Source organism: Chrysoperla carnea, chromosome 1, assembly GCF_905475395.1.
Source record: "Chrysoperla carnea chromosome 1, inChrCarn1.1, whole genome shotgun sequence".
NCBI lineage: Eukaryota > Metazoa > Arthropoda > Insecta > Neuroptera > Chrysopidae > Chrysoperla > Chrysoperla carnea.
In genome coordinates, this window is record NC_058337.1 from 6250983 (window position 1) to 6277962 (window position 26980).

The 26980-nt window shown below is 30.4% G+C and overlaps 2 protein-coding genes across 2 annotated transcripts; one reads left to right on the plus strand and one right to left on the minus strand.

Moving 5' to 3' along the window:
* The first annotated feature begins 2028 nt into the window (after positions 1-2028).
* Positions 2029-6750, plus strand: LOC123290642. Its single transcript, XM_044870902.1, has 6 exons — positions 2029-2506; positions 3007-3231; positions 4029-4227; positions 5327-5463; positions 6438-6487; positions 6607-6750. The coding sequence occupies exons 1-6, from the start codon at positions 2029-2031 to the stop codon at positions 6748-6750; spliced, it is 1233 nt and encodes a 410-aa protein (XP_044726837.1).
* A 5617-nt stretch (positions 6751-12367) lies between these two features.
* Positions 12368-25034, minus strand: LOC123290920 (protein artichoke). Its single transcript, XM_044871302.1, has 6 exons — positions 24975-25034; positions 21269-23135; positions 18290-19333; positions 16203-16637; positions 14623-14915; positions 12368-13189 (listed from the first exon to the last, which is right to left on the minus strand). The coding sequence occupies exons 2-6, from the start codon at positions 23070-23072 to the stop codon at positions 12623-12625; spliced, it is 4143 nt and encodes a 1380-aa protein (XP_044727237.1). The 5' UTR covers positions 23073-23135; positions 24975-25034; the 3' UTR covers positions 12368-12622.
* Between the last annotated feature and the right edge of the window lie 1946 nt (positions 25035-26980).

The following is a 26980-nucleotide window of genomic DNA, read 5'->3' on the forward strand; positions in this document are numbered from 1 at the left end:
TAATTTATATATAATTATATGTAATTATATATAATAACATATAATTATATATTATTATATATAATTATATATAATTATATGTAATTTATATATATTTATATATAATTACATATAATTTTATATAATTACATATAATTATATATATATTACATATAATTATATATAATATATATAATTATATATAGTTATATGTAATTATATATAATTATATGTAATTATATATAATTATATTTAATTTTTTTTACCCGGGTAGCAAGAATAATCCTTGTACTTCCATAAGTGACTGTTGTTGTTATAATGTTACATAACTTTTGTCTCTTTACAATTGCTCCCATTACTCCCATCCTATTTTTAATGTTATAATTTAAAATAATAGTAATTTAAAATTAATATTTTAGTAACTTTTACTAAAGATAAGCGGTTGGCACTTTAGTAGGTATTATTTTAACTATTGAAGCATACGATCGCGTAAAAAAAATAGCGCGTTACCGCACCACAACTTTTTTAGAGCCATTTTACAAAAGTCCTGTTTTTTTGCATTCAGCTGCGGTTTGCAAAAAGTATACATTCGATCTTGCTGAAATTGTGTGTGATACTTCATGGGCATAAGAGCTACAATCCATTTAAATCTCGGCTTTGAATCTTTAAAACAACAAGAGTTATGAAGTTTTGAAATTTCGAGCAAAATCGATGGTTTTTTGCAATTTGTGGGGACATCGATGGACCAATCGGGTTCATTCGCAGCTCATTTTTTTCGCCTTTTTACGGCGCCTAAGCTTATTAAACGCTTTTTTATTTTTAACTCAAGCCGAGGGTGTCTGACGCGAAAGACCGGATTAGGCCACTTTACCATTTTTGGACCCTTTCCGACCATCAAAAAATGTTAGATTTTAGTTTCTTCAATTTGTATCATAATGATCTACTAAATTCAATTTTTTTCTCCGAACTCAGAATTAAATAATTCAAAAAGTTAATTTGATCACACTAATAGTAGTAGGACGGTATTCGATAATTCTGTTAAGGAAGACTCTACTGATTTTTATACCATGTAGGTATATATGTAATATGCAAGGTATACTAAGTTTAGTCCAAAGTTTGTAACGCTTAAAAATAATGATGCTAGGAAAAAATTTTGTCATAGGTGTTCATAAAATCATCTAATTAATCCATTTCCGGTTGTCCGTCCGTCCGTCTGTGGACACGATAACTCAAAAACGAAAAAAGATATCGAGCTGAAATTTTTACAGCGTACTCAGGACGTAAAAAGTGAGGTCAAGTTCGTAAATGAGCATCATAGGTCAATTGGGTCTTGAGTCCGTAGGACCCATCTTGTAAACCGTTAGAGATAGAACAAAAGTTTAAATGTAAAAAATGTTCCTTATCAAAAATTAAACAACTTTTGTTTGAAACATTTTTTCGTAAACATCACTGTTTACCCGTGAGAGCGCCAATTAGGCGGAAATTTTATAATATGTACTATACTTGATTATCAGTTATGTATGTGTCACATGTTTGTATGTGTTATGTGATAAAGAAATCAACACTGACTATGCATGATATTTCAACAATTAACTCAGTCAATTGTTTGTTTTCACTTGTTTTAAATGGAATCTTGATTCATTATAGCCGAATTTCAACTCACTCTGAGCGATGAGCAAGTTGAAAATTCTGATTCAGCGGATCAAAATACGTCGAAATACACTCCTTGTTCGGTAGGAGCTGTAAATGCATACGAAACCCACTCAGCGCCTACACTATAAACAAATAATCAATATTTTGGTGGCTAGGTGCCGTGCGAGAGAGATTACCGAGAGTGGGAGAATGTCCTCATTCTACTCCTACCTGCGCAAGAGCATACCTTGTCTAATTCTACAATGTTTGGAATTTGAATATCAAGGCGCCTAAGTTTAAAGTCGAATTATATTAAGTAGGCTTTATAATTATACATAGGTTTAATTGACGGTTGTCAACGAATGTTATTCGTTGCGTACATTTTAAGTAAATTAATTCAATAAAATTTGCTTATAAATGGCTCTGCAAATTTGTCAATTTGAAATATTAATAATATTTGCATTGCTTTTTCCTGTTTTTATGGTGGCATTTCTGGAGGATGAGATTTGTACAAATGATATTTGCTCAAGTGTTGATATTAATTTTACGAGAACCGATGGATCCGATGGAAGAGGAGGAATGGGAACAGGAGGAGGAACAGGAAATGGAACAGGAGAGGTAGCGAACGGTTTTTCCTGTGATCCATTAATATGTCGTGGTGAAGGTGAATGTTACGCTAAAAATCGTGAGGTAATCTGTAAATGTCTTGAGCAATATTTTATTGGATCTTATTGTAATGTTGAAACTGATCATTGTAAATATACGGGTGTGTTTGAACCTTGTGATCCATTTGGCACAGAACAATGTATTCCTTACTTTGGTGGTAGAAACTGTGTTTGCCGAAAGGGTTATTATGGTACCGATTGTCATAAAAAAGCTAAAGCTCCATTTGATGGTAAATACATACCTTGTTACTTTGTTTTATGTAGTCTTAAAAAAAGGAATAATTTTTACATTTTTACTTTTGTTCTACTAGAGCAAGAGGGCATGTAAGTTTTAATATCGAACTGGCAAGTGAGTTTTTTGTTGCGGAAAATTAAGATTTAAGGTTACTCTGACAAATGCCGGAATATCAGCCAGGTGATCGGGGACCGTAGTTCTCAGCGGAGAGACAAACATGCAAACAAAATTTTTTTTTGCAACGAACAGGTACGTGGCTGATGTTTTGTCAGAATGTTAACAGAGGTGCTAAAAACAATTTGACAAAAACATCAGCCAGGTAACCGGGAGCCGTAACACAGATTGGAAAGCCAAACAAGTAAATAAAAATTTTTTTTGCAACGAACAGGGACATTAATTCTTTTTGGGGCAGCTATTAATTAAAATTGTCCAGCCAATATATTTTAATAATTCTAGTAAATAAATTTTTCGTGTCTAATTATGTTATTTTTTTAGAATTGGTTTTACGATCAGCGCCATCTCCAATGGTATATTTTTTACACGAAAATGTCGAAGGTGGAAGTTATGAAATGTACATCACCGTTGAAAACGTATCTGATACGCATGGATTAACTCTATCTATTTCTGGAAGAGGTTATCGTGAATTTGACATTATAGATTTGAAACGAAATTACAAATTATCTAAATTTATGGGATTGCCTAATGTTCCAAATAAAATACGTACGTATATATTGTTAAATTTACTTCGTCCTGATTTCAATTTTTTTATTAAAAGTGTCTCGAAAATTCGACAGAAAATTCAATAAAAATATAAGTTCAAAAATTTATTAACTCGGGTTCGTGTATAAAATATAGACTAACTATAAACTAATTACTATAGAATATTTTTAGTGACAAGAGATTTAATGGCAATCAATGAGTTAAAATTTCTCCAACACCAATACCAATTTGAATGTCCCGGTAATGTACTTTATTTCGTCGCCAATAGATGTCAGGAAAAGTCATATTATGCAGTCAATATTTCAGTTTTTACTGAAAACACGGTTAAAACGACGTTTTATAAAATTGAAACCTAGCTAGATCGATTTTTCGAGCCAAAAATGATTCCGAGATTACTGATAAATTTCTTGCACAAACACTCGGTGAACACATGTGCGCTGTCACGCCCGTTTTATCAGTACAATATGGCGTCGATTTCTGACGTCATGAGCACTGACCAGTAAGTATACTGGTGAATATTACGGAACACAGCCAATATATCAGAATCAGGATGTTAGTGAGTTTTTGCTCAACCACTTTTTAAAAGTAAAACTGTGAGATGGCGCAAAAGTCGCGACCCTAAAATACTTTACTAGCGTATAGATGGCAAATCTTGACTTGGAATAGTTCAAACTATAATACAATATAACTTGAATCATTTTAGAGCATTATTTTCGTTTAATATTACAGAATAAAATGAAAGACAAATTATAAATGAAAATCAGAAATTTCATATTAACGGTAAAATGTTTTTTTAGGTCAAAATTATTATGTCATAGTTTCCCATCAATTTCAAAACCCTGGATTATTTATGGTAAAATTGGAATTGCACAATTCAAAAGGTCTCTTCAGTTGGACAACAACGCATTATTTTCCAGGAAGAACATTAAAAAAAACCTTACAATACGGCCATTGTCCACCGAAAATCATATTGACTGGTACAGGCGGCGTCTGCTAGTAAATATTATACATTAACTTTCTATCGATTGTTTAGGTGTAGTACAATATCAAGCATTTTCACAAATGTTTGATATTTGGTAGTATACACTGACTTAAACAAAAAAAAAAAAAAAAAAACAAACAAACAAAAAAAAAAACAACAAAAAAACATAGATAAGTCGTGGAAGAAGACTACATAAGGACAAACCAATAGTTTGTGATTAAGTAATATTATTGTTTGTATGCATTGATAAATTATAGTAAAATTTATTTTATACAGTTTTGTTTACAGTCTTCATTTTTTTTATTTTATTTGACCGCATAATGCTTAATCGGAGATTTATAGGCCCTCTATTAATCGGATAAAGGAATATATAAAATAGCCATTCTTAGGGAGTCCTCAATAACGGCTCCAATTTGATGATTTTTTTTCTTTTCAAAATGATTATTTTTGTTTATTATTAAATCAGAAACCTTTCAGAGGGGGAAATAATCTGGAGGAGGAATAGGCAATGTCCCGACTGATATATCGACGCCAGGCCTCTATCGCTAATGATCGAATTTTGAAATTTCTAGAAGATAATGATTTTATACTGTGGATGTCATTTAAGAAAGGATATGTCAAAATTTATCCCCTAAAAGCGTGAAATAGGGGGTGAAAGTTTGTATGTAAATGTATTTAAAACGTCATTTTTGAGTTCACTACTTAACCGATTTAAAATATCATTTCACTTATAGAATGCTGCATTTAGTACATTTAATAAGCCCAAAAACTCCCAGAAAGACGATATTCGAGGAAAAATTTAAAATTTTTCTCTTTGACTTCTACGGGTGGCTTTAAACTACATTCAGTTGTATTTTGACCTCAAATTCATGATCAGCGACTCCGAAAACCGCAGAGAGACAATTTCTGTGGTGAAATTCTGAATTTTCAAATTTTTTTAATCATTGACACTTCTAGGGCTAGTTTTAATGGGGTTGAAACCATCCTCAATAGTATAATATGAATAGCAATAGTTTGTAATGTTTTCCACATTTGATAGTATTTTCCGGCTTATTTATTGCACTATTAAATTAATCTGCGTAATTTCTAAAATATGTTTTTAATTTCTTTTAGTCCAAATAAAAGAACTGATGAATATTTGCCAGTGCTGACAGAAAATATAAAATATATGTTTTACTTTAATTTAATACCTTGTTTGGATGAACACGAAGAAACTAAATTGAATTATTTTGTAACTGATTTATTTGATGGTAAAATATTTTTTACTTCTTTATTTCTAACAAAATGTTTTATTTTTCCTTATTATTATACCTGTACTGTTTGATGAATGAAATATGTCAAAGTAACCATTTATGAATATTAAATTTAGTACCAAGTTTGAAACGCATATAAATAAAAATGCAAGGTTAGGGTTAGGTTAGAGTGGGTGGCTGTTCTGGCAAACAAAATTCAAAAATTCACTTCAAAAAATATACATCATGTCCATAAATTAATAAGAAATTTCGTAACTAAAAATTCCATAGAATACATTCTAGTGTACGATCATCAATTGAGATGTGGCAATAATTTCCAAAAAAAACAAATTGGCGCCCTCACGGGTAAACTGTGATGTTTACGAAAAAATGTTTCAAACAAAAGTTGTTTAATTTTTGATAAGGAACATTTTTTACATTTAAACTTTTGTTCTATCTCTAACGGTTTACAAGACCCAATTGACCTATGATCAATTCAGCTCGATATCTTTTTTCGTTTTTGAGTTATTGTGGCCACAGACGGACGGACGGACAACCGGAAATGGGCTAATTAGGTGATTTTATGAACACCTATGACAAAATTTTTTTCCTAGCATCATTATTTTTAAGCGTTACAAACTTGGAACTAAACTTAATATACTATGTATATTTCATATATACATGGTATAAAAATGGTTGTCTAGTGAAACGACTTAATGGGGGCTAAAGATATCATGCCATCACTTAATACTACACAAGTACTATTTTTTCCAAAAATATAATCTCTTTACTCATTAGATGCCTCTTTCAGAAATTGGATCTTCACCATTAAATATTTTTATGATGTGGGGGAGGTTTATTTTGTTTCTATACTAAGAGATTGACTTTATCAATCACAAACTTGATAATTTTTCAATAAATTACAGTGCATAAAATATTTCAACAAATTTCCAAATCGTTTACTATTCCACCTGTTCATTTAAATCGTACAGCGTCATTGGTTATCCGAGCTGAAGGGAAACGTGGAACTTCATATGCCCAGGTTTGAATTATTTAGTTACTTAGTACATTTAGCTTATGTTACAAAAACAATAAAATTATACTTGTAATAATAAAATTCATAAAGTTTTAATCAAAATAAATTTAAACAAATGTTTTCAGTGTTTTGTTCGTTTTCAACCAAAAAGACCTAATGAACCATATTCTGAAGTTGTACGTGGAAAAAGTACACGAGATGATATGCTTCGTAAGGAGGAATATGATCCAGATGATCCTGATTATGAAAAAGAAGATGTAGATGATTAATTGTATTAAATATTTAAGAATAAAGTTGTAAACAATAACTTAATAATCATTTAAAGGAAATATTCTATGAATTTTGAGAAAATGTCTAAATGTAAATTATAAAAGGAAACAATGACACAAGTGCTACGATTAGTATAATTCTACGTGTGGGAAAATTTGTGTATTTTAAAAAAACTATTAGAAAATAATCAGAAAGACCAAAAGTGGGTAGTGTCAAGGCAATATTTATATGCCGATTTTATGACAGATCGACGAACAGCATAATTTTTTTTGTTCTTTATTACTTGAGAATATGTATTTATCAAAATAAAAATATATATAAAGTGCGCTATGTCTATGAAAATTGCTATCATGAAGGTTATAAAGAAGGAGAACGATCGCTACGTGTTAAAGCATTAGCGCGTTTGTCCCTGAAAATTTATAGAATTTATAGTTCATTTTTCAGCCACCAGCCGCGCTGTCATCATTAAGTAGTATCTGCGAAGTTAGCTGTTTATGAGTACAAGTAGATGAAGTTAGTTGCATAATGTACAAATTGATATATCATTTCAAATTAGCGCACAACAGCCCGCTTTTATTGATACAACTTAGCGATCGCAGCGCCTCACTTATTTTATCCATATTTCGGGGACAATATTTTCTATAGCGATCGTTCTCCTTCTTTATAACCTTCATGATTGCTATGTATAAGGAAATTAAATAAAGAAAGTAAACTAAAATTTTGACTTTTTAAAGAGTTTTTGACATGGCTGCTTACAATTGTAAAGAGAAAATTTGAAAATGGCGAGTCCATGCCCACGGATGGAGTTTGGATTAGGCTTGGATAGGTAAAATTGGCTGTCCACGAAAGACTAACTTAGATCATAGAGCCCATTATGATACCATATATATGTTTACCACCTTTTCAAATGGATTAAGACAAATTGGGCTACGTTATACGTGAAAAACTGAGAGTCCGAAAAATTTGGGGTTTATGGCCATCCTTAATAATAATAATATTCCTGTGATAAGGGTCCTTGAGGCCAAAACTTAGGGTAGACATTCAAGACTACCCCCAAATAGCCTGTAAAAATTTCATTAATTTCGGAATACTTTCCAGCTACTTTCCTTATTTTTTTTATATGTCTATAATTACTGTAGGACAACTGTGGTAACAGCAACAACCTTCGACTATGAATACACTTTGTATTCATATCTTTCTTAATTACTTTTTCGCTATGGTTATTTAACCATACTCTAGAACTTTCTTAAAAACAAATGTAATTTTGAAATACTATAGAATTATCTAGAATTCTAAAAAGAAAAAAACAGTATCGTTTTATATTACTCAAACAGAGATAGAAAACATATACAAGTAAAATATATGCAATAGATTACACGTGAATGTTCTAGAATTTGCTAGACTCTACGGTAATAATTGACTGTAACTATATAAACGACGCACAGCGTGCTTTACGGTCAGATAACAATACAGACTCTTCAAGTTAACTACAGTAAAATATATAAGTTCATTTTAATCAACTTAACAATCAAAATTAGTGCAAGCTCTTGTAGTGAAATATGTTAAACGTCAATAAAACAAATAGTTTTTTTTTGTGATATAAATTGTTCACTACATTACTATAATTTTTTTATATGTGGAGTAATTAGCTAGTTTTTTGAAAAAAGCTCATACTTTTTGTTTACAAGCTTTTACTTTTTTTCATCTATCTGTGACCCTCGAAGCTGCCATACTACCATATGCTCTAAATTTAGAAACAATTTTTTTTTTCATAAAATAGGATTAAAATAAAAAACTACAGAAATTTATCAAAGATTTTTTTAAAATTTTATTTGTTTTTTAATTTTTATACATTTTTTTTTAATCACTAAAACTACAAAAAATGTAGTTATAATTTTTAACAAAATTAAATATTTTTTAGGATATAATTTTCACCCATGTTTAGTACATTTTTTTAAAATATTTTTTTATAAAACCTATAATAATTTTTCCTTATAAATATATTTAACAAAATATTAAAAAAGGCAAATAAAGATAAACAAAAATACATTTTTAAATATACCTACAAATGTTATTGACAACTGATCTGGGAGTGTGGCTTCAAAAATATGTACGAATTATTGTGTGCAAATGAACTTTAAAAATTGATGACTATACATATAGATAATTTACTTAAATTTGATAAAATCAATTTAATTTTATTCAAAAAAGTAATACAAATCTTAAAAAAATGAAGTCAGTTTCAATACTAGGATCAACCTTGGTGTAAAACTAATCCTTGATAAAAAAAGATAATAAATATTCATTTTCGATTCAAATTTCCAAATCATTCCGATTGAATTCCGATGCAAACTAAAAGAACCGAATATGAAATTTCCAATTCGATTCCATCAATAAATTGGAAACAATTGGAAATTTCTGATTAATTTTATCGGATTGAATCGGAATTGATTTCAATTGGAATGAATCAAAATGAATCGGAAATTTTTCCAATTGAATCCTATTCATTCCGATTGGTTGTATTGAAAATTTCCGATTCATGAATCAGATTTTTTTATCAGGGTAAATAAGCGTTTTTTCCAGAACTTCTTGTTATCTAAAAATCGCAATCGAAAATTAACTATAAATTAATTTAAATCATAAATGTTTCATTCGATATGTATTTTAAATACTTACAACTTTCGCTTTTATTTTTATTCATTTGAAATTGTTTTTTTCGCGAAAACTTTTTTTTTAATTTCAGTTTCTGTTTGATAATTTTAACATTTCTAAAAATATGATAATTCAATTACATTTGTTTTATGAATACAAACAATTTTCATATTAGTGTAGGCGCTGAGTGTGTTTCGTATGCATTTACAGGTCCAAACGAACAAGGAGTGTATTTCGACGTATTTTGACCATCTGAATCCGAATTTTCATATCGCTCAGAGTGGGGGTAAATTTTTTATAAACAAACTAATTGTTTAGACGCCCATAACTCCTAAACTATTGAAAATTTTACCAAACAATTAAGTACCTTTTTATTCTACATAAAAAACAAATATATCTTTTTATACCATGTATATATGCAATATACATAGTATATTAAGTTTAGTCCCAAGTTTGTAATGCTTAAAAATAATGATGCTAGGTAAAAAATTTTGTCATAGGTGTTCATAAAATCATCTAATTAATCCATTTCCGGTTGTCCGTCCGTTCGTCCGTCCGTCTGTGGACACGATAACTCAAAAACGAAAAAAGATATCGAGCTGAAATACAGCGTACTCAGAACGTAAAAAGTGAGAAAAAGTTCGTAAATGAGCAACATAGGTCAACTGAGTCTTGGGTCCGTAGGACCCATCTTGTAAACCGTTAGAAATAGAACAAAAGTTTAAATGTAAAAAATGTTCCTTATCAAAAATTAAACAACTTTTGTTTGAAACATTTTTTCGTAAACATCACTGTTTACCCGTGAGGGCGCCAATTAGGCGGAAATTTTATAATATGTACTATACTTGATTATCATAGATAATATACATAGTTTAATGAATGAAATGAATATTGTAATACAACAATTTGCTGATTGGTGCAAAAATAATCATTTAATTATAAACATGACTAAAACAACATTTTTAGTTTTTAAAAATAAAGTTATTGATGCATCAATTATTACGTCATCAATAAAATATCCGATTACGCAAGTAAGCGAAATGAAATTTTTAGGTATAATTCTGGATGAAGGTATGAAATGGAATCGACATGTGGATACAGTGTGTAAAAAGTTAGGCACGGCTTATTTTTATATCAAAAAATTAAAACAAACTCATAACACTGAAGCTTTATTGGCTGTGTATTATGCGTTTGTATATGCTGCCATGCAGTATTGTGTAATATTATGGGGACAATGTTCAGATTGCACACGAATATTTATACTCCAAAAAAGAATTATTCGGCTCATGTTTAATCTTGATTATCGAGAATCATGTGTTAATCATTTTAAGCGGAATTGTACAATAATCTTCCCGGAGAGTTAAAAAACATAGAGAGCATGCCAAAATTTAAACGTGAGCTGAAGAAGCATATTGTAACGTCGTGCCCATACAGTTTAATTTAATTTATTTATAGTTTAATTTAATTTATTTAATTTTCATGTTGACTATACCTATGTACGTTTGTATCTTATGGTGAAAATAAATAATAATAATAATAATAATAATCAGTTATGTATGTGTCACATGTGTGTATGTGTAATGTGATAAAGAAATCAACACTGACTATGCATGGTATTTCAACAATTAACTCAGTCAATTGTTTGTTTTCACTTGTTTTATTTAACATTAAAATATAAACTTATACCTTAAAAATGAGTACCTTAAAGTACAAAAATATTATTTATTGGCCAATCTACGGACGTTTAAAAAAAAGCGCTGCGCGAAGACCTTATGCGATATCAGTTTTGTTTACAATTTTAACCATATCTCCGGTTCTATTGGTCTTATCAAGACGAATAAAAAAAATAATTATTTGTTTTTTCATTTAGAATAAAATGGTACACATTGGTTTAAAATTGTCTATTGTTTAGGAGCTATGGCCGTATAAACACTTAATTTGTTTATGACAAATTTCCCCCACCCTGAGCAATGAGCAAATTGAAAATTCGGCTTCAGCGGGTCACAACACGTCGAAATACACTCCTTGTTCGGTTTGACCTGTAAATGCATACAAAACCCACTCAGCATCTACACTATATTTAACATTTATATTGACTGAACATTTAGTTTTTTTTTTTTTAACGAAAACACGTTTATTTTCTTTTTTAAATTTTTAACATAAGGCCATTAAATGTCGAAAGGTGCTACTTTTATTAGGATTTTTTCCCACTGCGACCCAATTTATCATTTGAGAATATCTAGTCTATGTTTACCTATGTACTAACTTTTTGAATAAAATAATATATAATGCACACAATTCTTAGTATAAATTTTAAGCCCCAAGTGTCACAAGAACCTAGATTGATCAGGCGTCAATATTCATATTCTTAATAATATAATACATTAATATGTTATTATAATATGTTAATCTGAGAAATACAGCTGCTCCCATTATTAACATTAATCGGTTTCAATTGGTAATCAATTATTATTATTTTTATTTTTATTATTATTATTATTATTTTTTTTGGACTTTTACTTTATTTTAATCAGAGTCGGTATAATCAATCAAAAACCACTCACTTGTGTCTTAAAAAACTAGCTCCTTTTACTTTATAAATCTTAGACATTAGAACTTCTTCTATTAATTTAAAATTAATATTTTCGTACTTTTTAGTCAATAGCTTTATGATCAATATGGAGTGGCTCGCAGTGCCGGGGATTAAGCCCATCGGGGGCCCTAGGCCAATAAAATTTTGGGGCCCCACTTTTTTGAATAATTGTAAAATTAATCGTTATTTGTGTATTCATAGCATTCGTACAGCGTATTCATATCATTCCAAGGTTATAAACGAAATAAAATGAACGATAAATATTGAATCATAAACTTTATAATAAGCCTCATTTCGAAATTTGAAAAAAAAAAAATAACTTGAAATTGAAAATTTTTGTTCAAAAATAATCATATCAGATTTTCGTGAGGGCCCCTGCCCGTCGGGGGACCTAGGCCATGGCCTAGTCCGGTCTAATGGGTAATCCAGCACTGGTGGCTCGTAATTAGGAACAAACATACATATATAGACTGATTAACACATTACCACTCCTTTACGTAGCTCATTCGGGTAAAAAAACACGTATTTCAGGTCAATAGGTGCATTATATTTTTTGCGAGGTTTAGATGAATACATGTTTTTGGTTGACTAACCTAAATATTTTATCTCTTGATCAAATTTTTGTTTTATGAATTAAGGGATGTTGTTCCCATTGTCGTAATAAAATGTGGATGACTACCTTGAGCATTTGCTTCACCACTTTGTATTGAAAAATGTCTGTATGATATATATTCAGGTGGTATCGGTTGATTACGTTTCTCAGTTGTTCGTTGTTTTTTCACTTTTAAATAACCTAATACTGATACCAAAACAACAAATACAACAAAACCCATACAACAACCAATGATTAAACCTAAACGTCTTGTCAACACTGACGTGACACCAGAACGATCACTTATACTTCTCGGTTCTCCCGTATGTATTGTTATTGGTGCTTCTAATGTACGCACTTCTGTGCATCGTGATGTTGGCGAATCTGTTAATAATGGTAACATACTATCACCAAATATTTCAGTTACTTCATGATACTGTGTATCATTGTCACTTGCACGCATTATATGTGGATTTATTGTACTTGGTGATGCCCAATTGCCCAATGCTAATACACATATTAAATATTTTGTATTCGGTGTTAGTTTGTCCAGAAGCACGGAGCGACTGTATCGGTTCATTAATTTTCCAAGTATCTGAAACTGTTGAAATTCATTATTTTTATAAATGAAGAAAAAATTTATTTTTGCGTTGTCCTATAAATAATATGGTATAGAGTAAGAGCCAGCGCCTACCAGACATACGTTCAAGTATAAAAGCTGAAATTTTTTTTGCGTATTCTCACTGGTGCAGGGACCAATCGTTGAGGCTACAAACCTTGACTAACGGTTCCTTCGGTAGGTAGCAGGTAATCGGGGGCGCAGTACCCGAGCTCTCTCACGTTAAAATATAAAAGCTGAAATTCACACAGAGTGTTCAAATGACCATTTTAAGTCAATATTGAAAAAGACATATCAATCCATCCAACTAACATTAGAAGACATATCGGTCAAATATTCAATAAGTAAATCGTCATAGTTGTATAAGTCATAAACGGTTAGTGATACAAAAAAAATTAGTTTACAAAAAAGTAGGTAATTTAATTATCTACAATAAAAGTTATTACCATTTTTGGTCTAAAGCGCACGGTTATGGAGATATAGCCTAAAACGGTTTTCCTTAAAATGGAGGCACTTCCCCCGCTTATTTTTGTAAGGATTTTGTGCTTTTACATTCAGTACGTGATACTGAACATATTTAAATAATAAAATAACTCTTGCAGTGAAATAAGTTCATAATCATGGAAGAAAATGTAGATAATTGTGTATTTTTGCATTTGACCTTCTACCACGTCTGGGGGAGTGGTAGCCCCTTCGGATTGATCTGGTTTTTTCAATATTGACTTAAAATGGTCATTTGAACACTCTGTGTGAATTTCAGCTTTTATACTTTAACGTGAGAGAGCTCGGGTACTGCGCCCCTGATTACCTGCTACCTACCGAAGGAACCGTTAGTCAAGGTTTGTAGCCCCCAAAGATTGGTCCCTAAACCAGTGAGAATACGCAAAAAAAATTTCAGCTTTTATACTTTAACGTATGTCTGGCAAGCGCTGGCTCTTAGTCCAGTACAGTACAGAGGGGGGTATGGTTTCGTGACTAACACTCTTACGAAACTTCGTGAGTAGGTTCATTTCAGTGTAACCTAAAACGTATTCCTTTACGAAAACTTTGTAAATTGAAGCGTTTTCAATGTGGAAAACGGAAAAAATGTCTATGAAACGACCTATTGAAAAAATATGAACAACTATTTGCTTTTCTTGAATGCAAGATAAATGAGTATATAATAAGAGAAAATAATAGTAGCCTACAAAAATATTGGGCCGTTTGGCGCGAGCTTCACCCCCAACATGTCGGAAAAACGATGATATGCAAATTTATCAACAACACCTTATGGAAAAACGAAACTGCTAATAAGTACGTGATATTGAACCTGTTTTAAAAAAATTCCTGTAATTTAGTACATTATAGACAAGAGCAACGAGTTTCTCTAGTCTATATGTGGAATGAATGTTTTTTCGGTTTCATAGTGTACGTACCTCATAGAATGATTCAACAGCATGATACGCAATTTGGTAACTATGCAATCCAGAATGATTTCGGCTTTGCCATGAAACTAAAACTGAAAATGGTTGAATATCTTGTATTGCCAATTTTAATATTAATGGCACGTCACAAAATTGTTGAGGCTCCAAATCCAAAAAGACAAGACCACGTAATTCTAAAGGTTGTTCACAACGTAAACCTCTTGTTTCTGGTCCCACCAATTTTTGATGGTCTCTAAGCCATTCCCATAGTTCTTGTGATTCACAGCCACAATATAATGGATTTTCTACAAACAAGAAAATTAAAGTTTAAAAACTTACAAATGGAAAACATCAAGTTTAAATCACGCGCAAATTTTGTACTGAATACAAATTTGACCCGGTACCATTCCGAAAAAATAAAAAATCCGGATCTTGTAAGAGCTTGCTCTTACATCTGAAAATGCTGCAATCTTAAATACGAAATAAAACCAATTAAAGAACTATGTTTGAGTACTTGTATGCATACCAAGCTTCATCATGTTTAGTAAAAGCATTGTCAATCTGGTTTTATCTTTTCAATAGCTACGACAATCATAAACAACTGAACAACTTAAATCAAAATTTTCAAATAACAATAATAATAATAAAAGTTTTAATGGTAATGTAATATTGCTGTTAATACGTTTCCACCGACATCTCATTTAAGTGGATATCATTTTTTGCTCGCACAATATCGATCAGGAAAGAATTTTTTTAAAAACTCCCTCGACTCGAACCAACTAGACCGAATGTTATGAAATTCCTTTCGGATAATATTTCTATTAATACGGTTTGATCCACGCCTGAACGAAGTCGATATCATTTTTTTGTTCGCGCGATATCGAGAGGAAATGATTATAAAAAAAAAAACTCCCCGGGTTCGAAACGGCTCGACCGAATGTTATGAAATTTCTTTCATCATATTTCTGTTAATACGCTTCGATCGACATCTCAACGAAGTCGCCGTGAGATCTTTTGATCAGAACGAACCCAAGAACATTTTGGGAGCGGTTCGAAAAAGTTTCACACAAAGCTAATATCCAAGCTTATCCTGCAGGGTCCTTTTTTTATAACTCTTGTATCTCAAAAATGTTGAGGTGAGGGAAAAAAGCTAAATTTCAAATTTAATGTCTGCTTCTTCAGAAACTTTTAATGGGCGGTCATCGTCGTACACCCTGTATATCGAAAACGGCGAGATAAAGTAAAAAATATGAAAAGTCCAAAAGTGTTTAGAATTGTTCAAAATAAAAAGCCACATATCAAATTTTTTACCAGAACTAAAAACAATTATTTTTCGTCAAAAAATTGTATTTTCGACAAAAATGTGTACTTATTTTTTTTTAAACGCTTATCTGTGTAAAACGGTGAGGTTTGGGGAAAATTGTCATGAGTCAAAAAAAAATTTAAAATCGTATGTATATGGTTTTGTTAAGTACACACAGACAAACATTTTTCACCGGCTCCCATAAAAATCTACTGACGAGGAGTCTATTCCTGGTCAAATAATACACAGTATATATTTACAATAATTTGAATCATAATAATGATCTTACCTTCAGTTTTTAAACTGCGAATTTGTGTCTCCAGAGGACGGAAGGCGTTTAATGGCAAATTTTCTAAATAATTTCGACTTAAATCCAACAATCGTAATTTTTTTAATGGTCGAAATGCATCCACAGATATTGCTGATATCCAATTACCAAATAAATACAATTCACCTAAATTTTCTAAATTATGAAATGTTCCTTTACTGATTCGACTAATTTGATTGTAAGACAAATCCAATATATGTAATGATTTTAAGTCATTTGGAAATTCTTCTAAATCTTTTAAACGATTATGTGTTAAATTTAATATACTCAATTCATGTAGGCCGTGTAAACGCTCTTGTGGCAATAGTTCTAGTTCGTTGACGCCCAAATCCAATGTCACTAAATGTGGTAAACTGATGAATGCGCTAGGCGATACCCGTGATATACGATTCTCACCTAAAAAAAATTCAAATAAATACATTGTACCTATACATTGTTCATATTCTGCACCAATATACAAAATTTTATAATTAAAACAAGTGAAAACAAACAATTGACTGAGTTAACTGTTGAAATACCATGCATAGTCAGTGTTGATTTCTTTATCACATTACACATACAAACATGTGACACATACATAACTGATAATCAAGTATAGTACATATTATAAAATTTCCGCCTAATTGGCGCCCTCACGAGTAAACAGTGATGTTTACGAAAAAATGTTTCAAACAAAAGTTGTTTAATTTTTGATAAGGAACATTTTTTACATTTAAACTTTTGTTCTATCTCTAACGGTTTACAAGATGGGTCCTACGGATCAAAGATCCAATTGACCTATGTGGCTCATTTACGAATTCGACCTCACTTTTTACGTCCTGAGTACGCTGTAAAAATTTCAGCTCGATATCTCCTTTCGTTTTTGAGTTATCGTGTTGACAGACGGACAAACAATCGGAAATAAACTAATAAGATGATTTTATGAATACCTATTCCAAAATTTTTTTCTGTATCAATAATTTTAAGCGTTTATAAAAGAAACTGAAAATTATAACGGTGGATGAAGTCACGGTAGCCTCCCATTATTTTATACTATTCATAATATACAATACCGTATTTTTCGGGTAGTAGAAAAGTGACTAACTTTTCCAGTATATTTCGAAAACCATTTGCTTCTATAGAAATCTTATATGAAACTTTTATGTAAAATTAACCCGCAAACACATTTTATAATAGCTGAAATTGCCAAAAACTTTATAGTTTACGAGATATTTGAAAAAAGCCTATTTTCGCGATCTCTTCGATCTTCAATTAATTTTTTTTTCGCACATGATTTTGTAATGGACTTTTATAGGCCATTTCTTGTATCCAAATAATTGAACCTACTTGACACTTGAGTCAGTATGTGTTTTGAACTAGTAGTTAGCAAAATTTTCAAAAAAGTTTGGTCGAAATGTTTTTAAACTTGATTTGCTTGATCTATGTAATAATTTTTAATTTTAAATATTACAAGTGAAAACAAACAATTGACTGAGTTAATTGTTGAAATACCATGCATAGTCAGTGTTGATTTCTTTATCACATTACACATACAAATATGTGACACATACATAACTGATAATCAAGTATAGTACATATTATAAAATTTCCGCTTAATTGGCGCCCTCACGGGTAAACAGTGATGTTTACGAAAAAATGTTTCAAACAAAAGTTGTTTAATTTTTGATAAGGAACATTTTTTACATTTAAACTTTATTCTATCTCTAACGGTTTACAAGGTGGGTCCTACGGACCCAAGACCCAATTGACCTATGATGCTCATTTACGAACTTGACCTCACTTTTTACGTCCTGAGTACGCTGTAAAAATTTCAGCTTGATATCTTTTTTCGTTTTTGAGTTATCGTGTCCACAGAAGGACGGACGGACGGACAACTGGAAATGGACTAATTAGGTGATTTTATGAACACCTATGACAAAATTTTTTTCCTAGCATCATTATTTTTAAGCGTTACAAACTTGGGACTAAACTTAATATACTATGTATATTTCATATATACATGGTATAATAAATAATTAATGAATTTAAAGTATTAGTATTATTCTTACCTAGAAATAAGTGAACCAACATTGGAAACACTTCAAAATCTTTACTGGTAACGACAGTTAAATTCGTTTTACTGATATGAATCTCTTCTAATGCTGGATATTGATGTGACGATGCAACATCATGAATACGCACTAATGGATTACCAGTCAAATTTAACCATGATAACATTGGTAACGTTTGCTCCGATAAAGAAGTCGTTGGTATTTGTCGAAATCGATTATTTGATAAATCCATTCGACGTAATGTTGTTGAATGATGAAAAAAATTAGCAGGTAATGCTGTTAAACTATTCGAACTTAGATCAACTGATAATAATTGTGTTAAATTTGCTGTAGCAAAACCAGTTAATGTTGCAATTTCATTATTTTTTAAATCTAATTCTTTTAAATTGGGTAAACCATTCAATTGTGATACTTCCAAACTTGTAAATAAATTCTTGGATAATGATAAAATCTCTAATGTGCTGATATTTAACAATGCTGTGTATGGTAATTCTTGTAATGCATTATTATTTAATTTTAATTCTTTTAATACATTTAAATTTTCAAAAACACCATGTTTTAATTCACGTATTTTATTTGAACTTAAATCAATTTTTAATAGATTTTTATTCTTATTAAATAATGTACTTGGTATTGTCGATATATGTGAATTATCTAACAATATCGTTTGTAAGGCTGGTAAACCATCGATTGCTGTGGGGAAAATATCACTAAAATTATTGTATGATACACGTAGTACACGCAAACCAGGTATATCCAAATGTTTCAAATCATTTGACACCAATTTATTCCATTCTAAATTCAATTCATTTAAATTATTCAAACCATGAAACGCATTCTTTTCAATTTTCGATACAGAACAATTTCTTAAATTTAATACACGTATTGGTAAATTCTCTTGAAATATTAAATCATGTAAAACCATTAAATGATTATTTGCCAAATCTAATGTACGTAATTTCTTTAAATTTGTTAATGCGTATGCTTCAATTACTTCCAAACCATTATCAGCTAAATATAATTCTTCTAATTCATGTAATTCTGTAAATGGGAAAAGTTTAGTATAGCGACTTTTCTTAAAAATGATCCTAGAACGTCAGAAAAAAACCAAATTACGTAGAGTACGAATCCGCTGGCGGTGAAGGTGAAAAACTTACAGTTTTTCTTTAATTGAGGAAGCTAAGCCTGAAAAATGAACAAGTCGTGGGTAGGGTCTGGTGCGACCCCTGAAATCCACACGAATAACTACCCAGCATAATAAATAGTAATAAAAAAAGAACTCGACCGACTAGAAAATACATTTCAAACAAAAGGATTTCAAACAAAAGGTGTTTACTTTTTTATAAGGAATAACTTTTATATTTAAACTTTTGTTCTATCTTTAACGGTTTACAAGATGCATTAGTATCCATATGTTCTGATAATAATTTTAAATTTCAACAGTTTTGTTGATTACAAAAATTTGTTTTAATTTTAACATAAAAACTGCATAAGACCCTTCAAGGTAACCACAAAAAATATCTTATATTTCAATTTAACATTAGCGAGATTTTTTTGAGTTTAACATACCTCCAGGTGCGCTCTGGATCTTTTTTATCGTCATATTCGCAACCAGCGACCTCAAAAACACCCCAGTAACCAAGTTCAGGACTTTTTACTCATAATTCGAGGCTAATGATTGGATAATTAAAAAATTTACATAAATAAAATTGATCGTTTTAAAAACAGTTAAGGATATCAAAATTGTTCACTCTACATTTTTTTTAGGAAAAAAAATTCCGACAACTTTTGTTTGAAAAAATTTGTTATAACATCAATTAGTTTCCAAGATATTGTTAATTAGCATATAAGTTTATATATTTTCCGTTTTCCCCGATTTTCGGGAAAATGGCTAAAGATATCACAATTTTAAATTCTATAGTTTTTTTAAGAAAAAAAAATTTTTCGATAATTTTTGTTTGAAATTTTTTTTCATTAAGTTGATGGTTTCCGAGATATTAGCCAAAGATCTTTTCTTTAATGTATATATAGCGTTAATTGTCGCAACTCCAGCACTTCTGAGACTGCGCGTTAATAAGATCTTAAATAAGATGCCGAAACCTTCCTTTTTTTAGTTTTTTTTTTGCCTTAGTTCAGTAAGTTCACGCAAAAAAATTATTTTGAGCGGACCAAAATTCTGAAACTTAGTTAAAAATATTATTTTATTGAGTACTAGCTGTGAACTACCCGCTTTGCTGGGCAACATCCCCACTTGCACCCCTCCCTCCACATTTCCTTGCGTGGGATAACAGTTTTGTAATGTACACGTCATGCTCTTTTATTTGATACCCCACTTAGGTATATTTGTAAATATTCGATAATTCCTTCCCACTTTCTCGCTACACCTTTCTACCCTCCGAAGGTTAAAAGTAGATAAAAACAATATATCTTTTAAGCTGGTTGTATATCGTGTCAATATTTGAGCTTAATCGATGCACAACTTTTTTAGTTTTTGAAGCATATCCCTTTCAACCCCTATTTCAACCCCTTACTCTACTATAATATGGATGTATTATACATAAAAACCTTCCTCTTGAATCACTCTATCTATCAAAAAAAACCGCATCAAAATCCGTTTCGTAGTTTCAAAGATTTAAGCGTACATAGGGACATAGGGACAGAAAAAGCGACTTTGTTTTATAATATGTAGTGATATTGAGTATATTTTTATAATTTTTGTAAATTTTTAGTATATTTAATAATAAATAAGGTACATAACGACAAATTTTTAATTAAGAATTTATTCATTTTTAAGCACAAAAAAGAACTTGTATTAACAATGAAAATTGAAATTATTTTCTTTGATTAAAGAAAAACTGTTAGTTTTTCATTATCTCCGCAATTAATTGTATTCGCAATCATAAGTAATAATCTTTGTAATTTGGTTTTTTGCTGACGTTCTAGAATGATTGTTAAGAAAAGTCGTTAAAATGTTACCTGCAAAAGTGTTTTTTGAAATATGTTTTAAGTTATTCATACTTAAATCTAAATATTTAAGAGCTTGCATCGGTTCAAATGTACGATCTTCAATATGTGATATACTATTATTAGTTAAATAAACTCGTTGAATTAAAAGTAAATCACTGAATAATGTTTTATCAATTCGTGTTAAACGATTATGTCCAAGCCACATGATTTGTACACTGGATTGGCCACGTAATGAATCATTATGTAATGTAAAAATACTATTTGAATCGAGTTGTATTGAAACCAATGATGGTGATTCATGTAAAAATACATCACCTAAGCTTGTTAACATATTTCCTTGCAGATTTACATGTTGTAAACTAGTTAAACTACGAAATGCACCGGATTCAATCGATTGTATCACATTATTCTGTAAATGTAATTCTAATAATGCTGGTAGCGGATCAAATACACCTCGTTTTATATTAGCGATACGATTATTATGTAAACGAATCTCTTTTAAATGCGATAATTGATTAAATGTATTTGGTTCCAAGCCAGCAATCCAATTATCATCCAAACTTAAACTTGTTAAATTTACTGTTTGTTGAAATAAGCTCTGTGGTAGATCTGGTATAAAATTTGAACTTAAATGTAATTGTGCAAGATTGCTTAACGTACTAAGCGATTCCTTATCGATACGTCGAATTGCATTTTGTTGTAAATATATGACGGATATGGATTGTGAATCGGTGAATGCATCCGATGGTATTTCTAAGATATTATTTTCGGATAAAAACAATTCAATTAGATCAGGTAAACCACTAAAAACACCACTAATATAATGTACATGATTATGACTAACATCAACAGTGCGTAATTTTTTATTATTCTGAAAAGTAACCGGATCCAAATACACAATTTTATTATGGCTTAAATCAATCGTTTCTAAATTTGATAACGAGTTAAATGCATAACGATGTAATGTCTCAATTGAATTATAATACAACGATAATGTTTTAATTGATGGACACGGTCGAAAACAATCTTCTGGTAAATCTTCAAAATTATTTGAGCTTAAATCTAAAAATGTGAGCGATTCCAAACGTGAATATCCATCATCTGGAATTGTGCTAATTTCATTCCATGCAAGTCTCAATGCACGTAAACCTTCTAATCGTCGCAATGCTGTCATAGGAAAGAAAGGTAATTTATTTTCGGCCAAATCCAATTCGGCCAATGTATCTTCCAATCCAGCGAAGGCATATTCCGATATTTTTTGAACTTGATTGCCTTTTACATTTAATTTAATCAAATGTAAGCCATAAAAACTGTAACTTGGTAGATCTTTGATTTCGTTTGATTCTAAATCTAATGCAATTAATTTTAATAGGCCACCAAAGGCTTTTTGTGGTATTTGTTGGATTTTGCCCGAAACTAAGCTCAATGATTCTAGTTCGGGCTTTAATAAGAATAACGCATTATCATGTATATCTTGTAAATTCGATTGAGATATTTGTAAATGTTTGATCACCGCATTATCAGGGAATAAATTTGATGTAAGTATTGTGATTGATTTATCCAAATCGTATACGCTAAGTGACTGTATCGGGCCGGATACCACTTTGAGAACAGCTCGTAATGATTCTGCTGTTGCAGCTGGACATTCCAGAAATATTCCATCATCAAAATTATAACATGGACACGATGGATTTACAGTGAAACTAGGACATCTGTCGGCTGCAGCTTGGCAATCACCAATTGATAGCCAACTTGTTATTTGTATTAATATCACTAACAACAACCATAGGACATTGTCGCAATAGACCATCATGTACCCATCATTTTGTCACATTTGATGGGTGTTAGATTATTCAATCTTCTTTCAACCATATACCTGCATAAAAATCACAAAATTAAAAATTAATTCCTTTTTAAATTAATTACCTATTTGATTAAAAAATGTACATAATTTAAATCTAAATAAGCGAAATACCACTGATTGATTCATCACGAGATCTCTGAAACTATACATTCGATTGACATGATATTTAGATAGTTACTTTTTTACGATCACTAAGAACGGATTTTTGGAAATTTTACTTCTAACTTTACTTTCTTTTCCCAAAATCATCAAGTTTCATGAAGGTAGGTGGATAAAATTTGGTTTAAAGTGGCAGATAGATCTATCGCTACATATTTCCCCATGTGTTGCGATGTTGCCATGGCGTAAAAGCCTCCCTGGGATTATTTTAAATTTGAGGATTTATATTTCTTTCACTGAGTGAGCTTTTCGGGTTCAAATCTTGGTAGAGTCTAGGGAATTTTTGGTGTATTTAAATGTTTAGTCTAGTCGACAAGTTGAACATGGGAAAAATAGAGATAATGCTCTTAAAAATTTATGCAATAGCTCGTTTACCCTCGTTGGATTCGGAATGATGTCTTGAAAAATACTATAAAAAACTTGCATCTAATGTGTGCTCTCGTAAGTAAACAGTGATGTTTACAAAAAAATGTTTCAAACAAAAGTTGTTTATTTTTTTATAAGGAACATTTTTGTTTACAACGTTTACGTTTAAACTTTTGTTCTATCTCTAACGGTTCACAATATGGGTCCTACGGACCCAAGAGCCAATTAACCTATGTTGCTCATTATACCATGTATATATGAAATATACATAGTATATTAAGTTTAGTCCAAAATAGATATAAGAAAAGTAAAAATGTTCCTTAAAAAAATTAAACAACTTTTGTTTGAAACATTTTTTCGTAAACATCACTGCTTACCCGTGAGGGCGCCAATTAGGCGGAAATTTTATAATATGTACTATACTTGATTATCAGTTATGTATGTGTCACATGTTTGTATGTGTTATGTGATAAAGAAATCAACACTGACTATGCATGGTATTTCAACAATTACCTCAGTCAATTGTTTGTGTTCACTTGTTATTAAATTAAATATACATTCACATATAAAAATATTTACAAATCTAGATGTAAAACTATCATTAATGTTTGAACAAGTTAGACAATTGTTAATTTACAACTTTCAACGGTAAAAGGAAGAGACCAGAGGTAGAAGAAAGACTCTAAAAGAAATGTCATCAAGTAAGTGAAATCTATAACAGTATAATCCTCACTCACACAATAAAATTTGGTATGCGCGATACTTTCGGCAGTTTGTAAGCACGCATACCAAGATAATTATAAATGTGACATTAAAACGCGTGAATTAAAAAAAAAACAAAAGGTTTCCGTGATAATGGATAAATTTTACCCCTTATCACACCAATCAAATAGGTATGCGTGACCTTTCCGGCTAAAAATCATTGGCCGGCCGGATTTTTTCTTGTTGAACTTAAATTTATACAAAATTCTATATAAAATTGATCAAAATCCGTGATGCCGGAAAAAAATTATGGAAATTTAATAATAAATAATTTAATTAAAATATTTCCGGCCAATAAAATCCACGCCGACCAAGCAAATCTTGTTCGTGTAAACGTTAACTTTTATTTTTTATTAAAAATATTAGAATCCCTGTTCACGGAGCTTTCAGGATTGGTGGCTCCTGGACTAAAAGAGCATTATCTCTCTTTTTCATCATTTTCAACTTGTCGACTAGACTATTTTGTTAATTCTAGATACTGAATTTAATTTTGTTCAATCGAAACTTTATTTATATCAAAACAGAACGTCAAACTAATTAAAAGGTAGATAGAAATATACTTACCACAGTGAGCTATTTATATATTCACTCTATGTTGAATTTTAATAAAAGTCTTCTTCGCTTACTAACACTGCCATCTGTAACAGAAGAAGTAAGTTAAAATGTTGAGTAACTACGCAACTAAGGAAAATTTTTTTCTGAGGGTGAAAAATGTCTGTATAGTTTTATTAGGTATATAACAATAATGATTAAAACCATAACTTTTAATTGATTATTTGATAGAAAATAACCAAATGAAGTTTTAAATGAACAAATTCAGCTTGAAAATACCATAATAAAAAACAGTTTATAGTTGAAACATGGTTTTTAATACCGTGTAATGTGAATGTAAGTATATAAGTTCGTTGTAATACTAACTACGTACGATTGAAAAACTTTTACTAATTAAAATTTTCACAATATTATTGTACAGAGTGGTTTCAAAATATTCTATTATAATTATGGTAGCTTATTTTTATGCATACAGTCATCACCAAAATTATAAATCAATTTGTAGAGTAATTACATAAAATAGTCCATTCGCCAATATTTAGTTTACGAATGTGTGTAACATATTATATCAAAATTAGTCGAATAGACCATGATGTAAATATCGTGTGCATAATTAAATGTAAACAACAACAATAAGTAATAATAATCAATAAGTGGATAAACAAATTTTAAAAAATTCATTTAGTTGAAAAAATTGCATTCGTGTCTAGAACTCGAATAGCCTAAATGGTAGGGCGCTGGACATGAATCCAAGAAGTCCGGGTTCGAGTCCTGGTTCGAGTGTATTTTTTTCAATTCTCTTTAACTATACTTAGTGTCCAGTTTTTTTTCCAAATTTTTTCTCCCTCATCACTTTTATTCACAAAATTTTGTACACGTTCTCACGAATCGAATGCAAAAAACCGCATTCCGACCCGTCTTACTGTTCACAAAATCGGCAGTCGACCAACTTTTAGTGCTTTCCATGATAATAAATACTAGAAAGACATAAGAAACATTCGTAATCGTATACAAAAGTATCTTTTACTTAGTTTACTCTGAAGTCATATTAGAACATATAATTTGATTTATTTGTGTTTGATAAATAGATACTTTCACACAACTTATACTTTCTTGACAGAAAAGAATTATTTGATATTTTTAGTCATGAGTGTATTTAACGAATAAAATATAAATTATACAGACGCAGGCGGATAAACTTTTTTAAACGTGTTAAAAAACTTTTTACATATATTTTTTGATTTCTCTCCGATCAGATGATTTTTAACCTTTTGATAGAAAGTTATTGTGTCAAATTTTTGAGTTGTCCATAATGTTAGTTGTCCATAACACTTTGTAAAAAAAATTTGCGTGTTGTATTTATTACAGTTTGGCGTATGGATAATTCCGGAAAAACCATCTCGAAAAATTAAAAATTTTAACTAACGATGAAGTTCTTTGTGAAATCCATCTCATTCGATTTGGGAATTTGGATCATTGCAAAGAAGCATTTATAGAGGATAATAAATCCAAAATTTCTTGGTTTATATCAATCTTTTATATTATTACTCTAGCAATAAGTGTCATACCTTTATCTTCCTTATTCCTTTATCAAATTCCATGGTTCACCCCTCGTTTCATTCAAGCTTATTATGTTTAGATTTGACGAATAATATACTCACGGTCAAAAAAATGTACCACTTAGGAAAAAACAAGCTAGAAAAATAATTTGAATGAAAAAATATCCATTAATTTGAATAATAAGTATATTAGGAAAACATGTTAGTCTTTACAGATGCTCTCTTAATCTTCTAAATATAAAATAAAAACATAATTAATTAAATAAACAATATAAACAATAGAAAAATTTGACGTGTTTGAAAAAAATATATCGTACACTGTTTAAATTGCTATAAAAAACCATGCAAATGAAAAAAGTTTCAAATCATTTGCATGAAAACTGAAGGCGTTATGAGGAAAACGAAGTTTATGGGACCTTTCTTTTTATGTTGGGCGTTATGAACCAGGACTCGAACCCG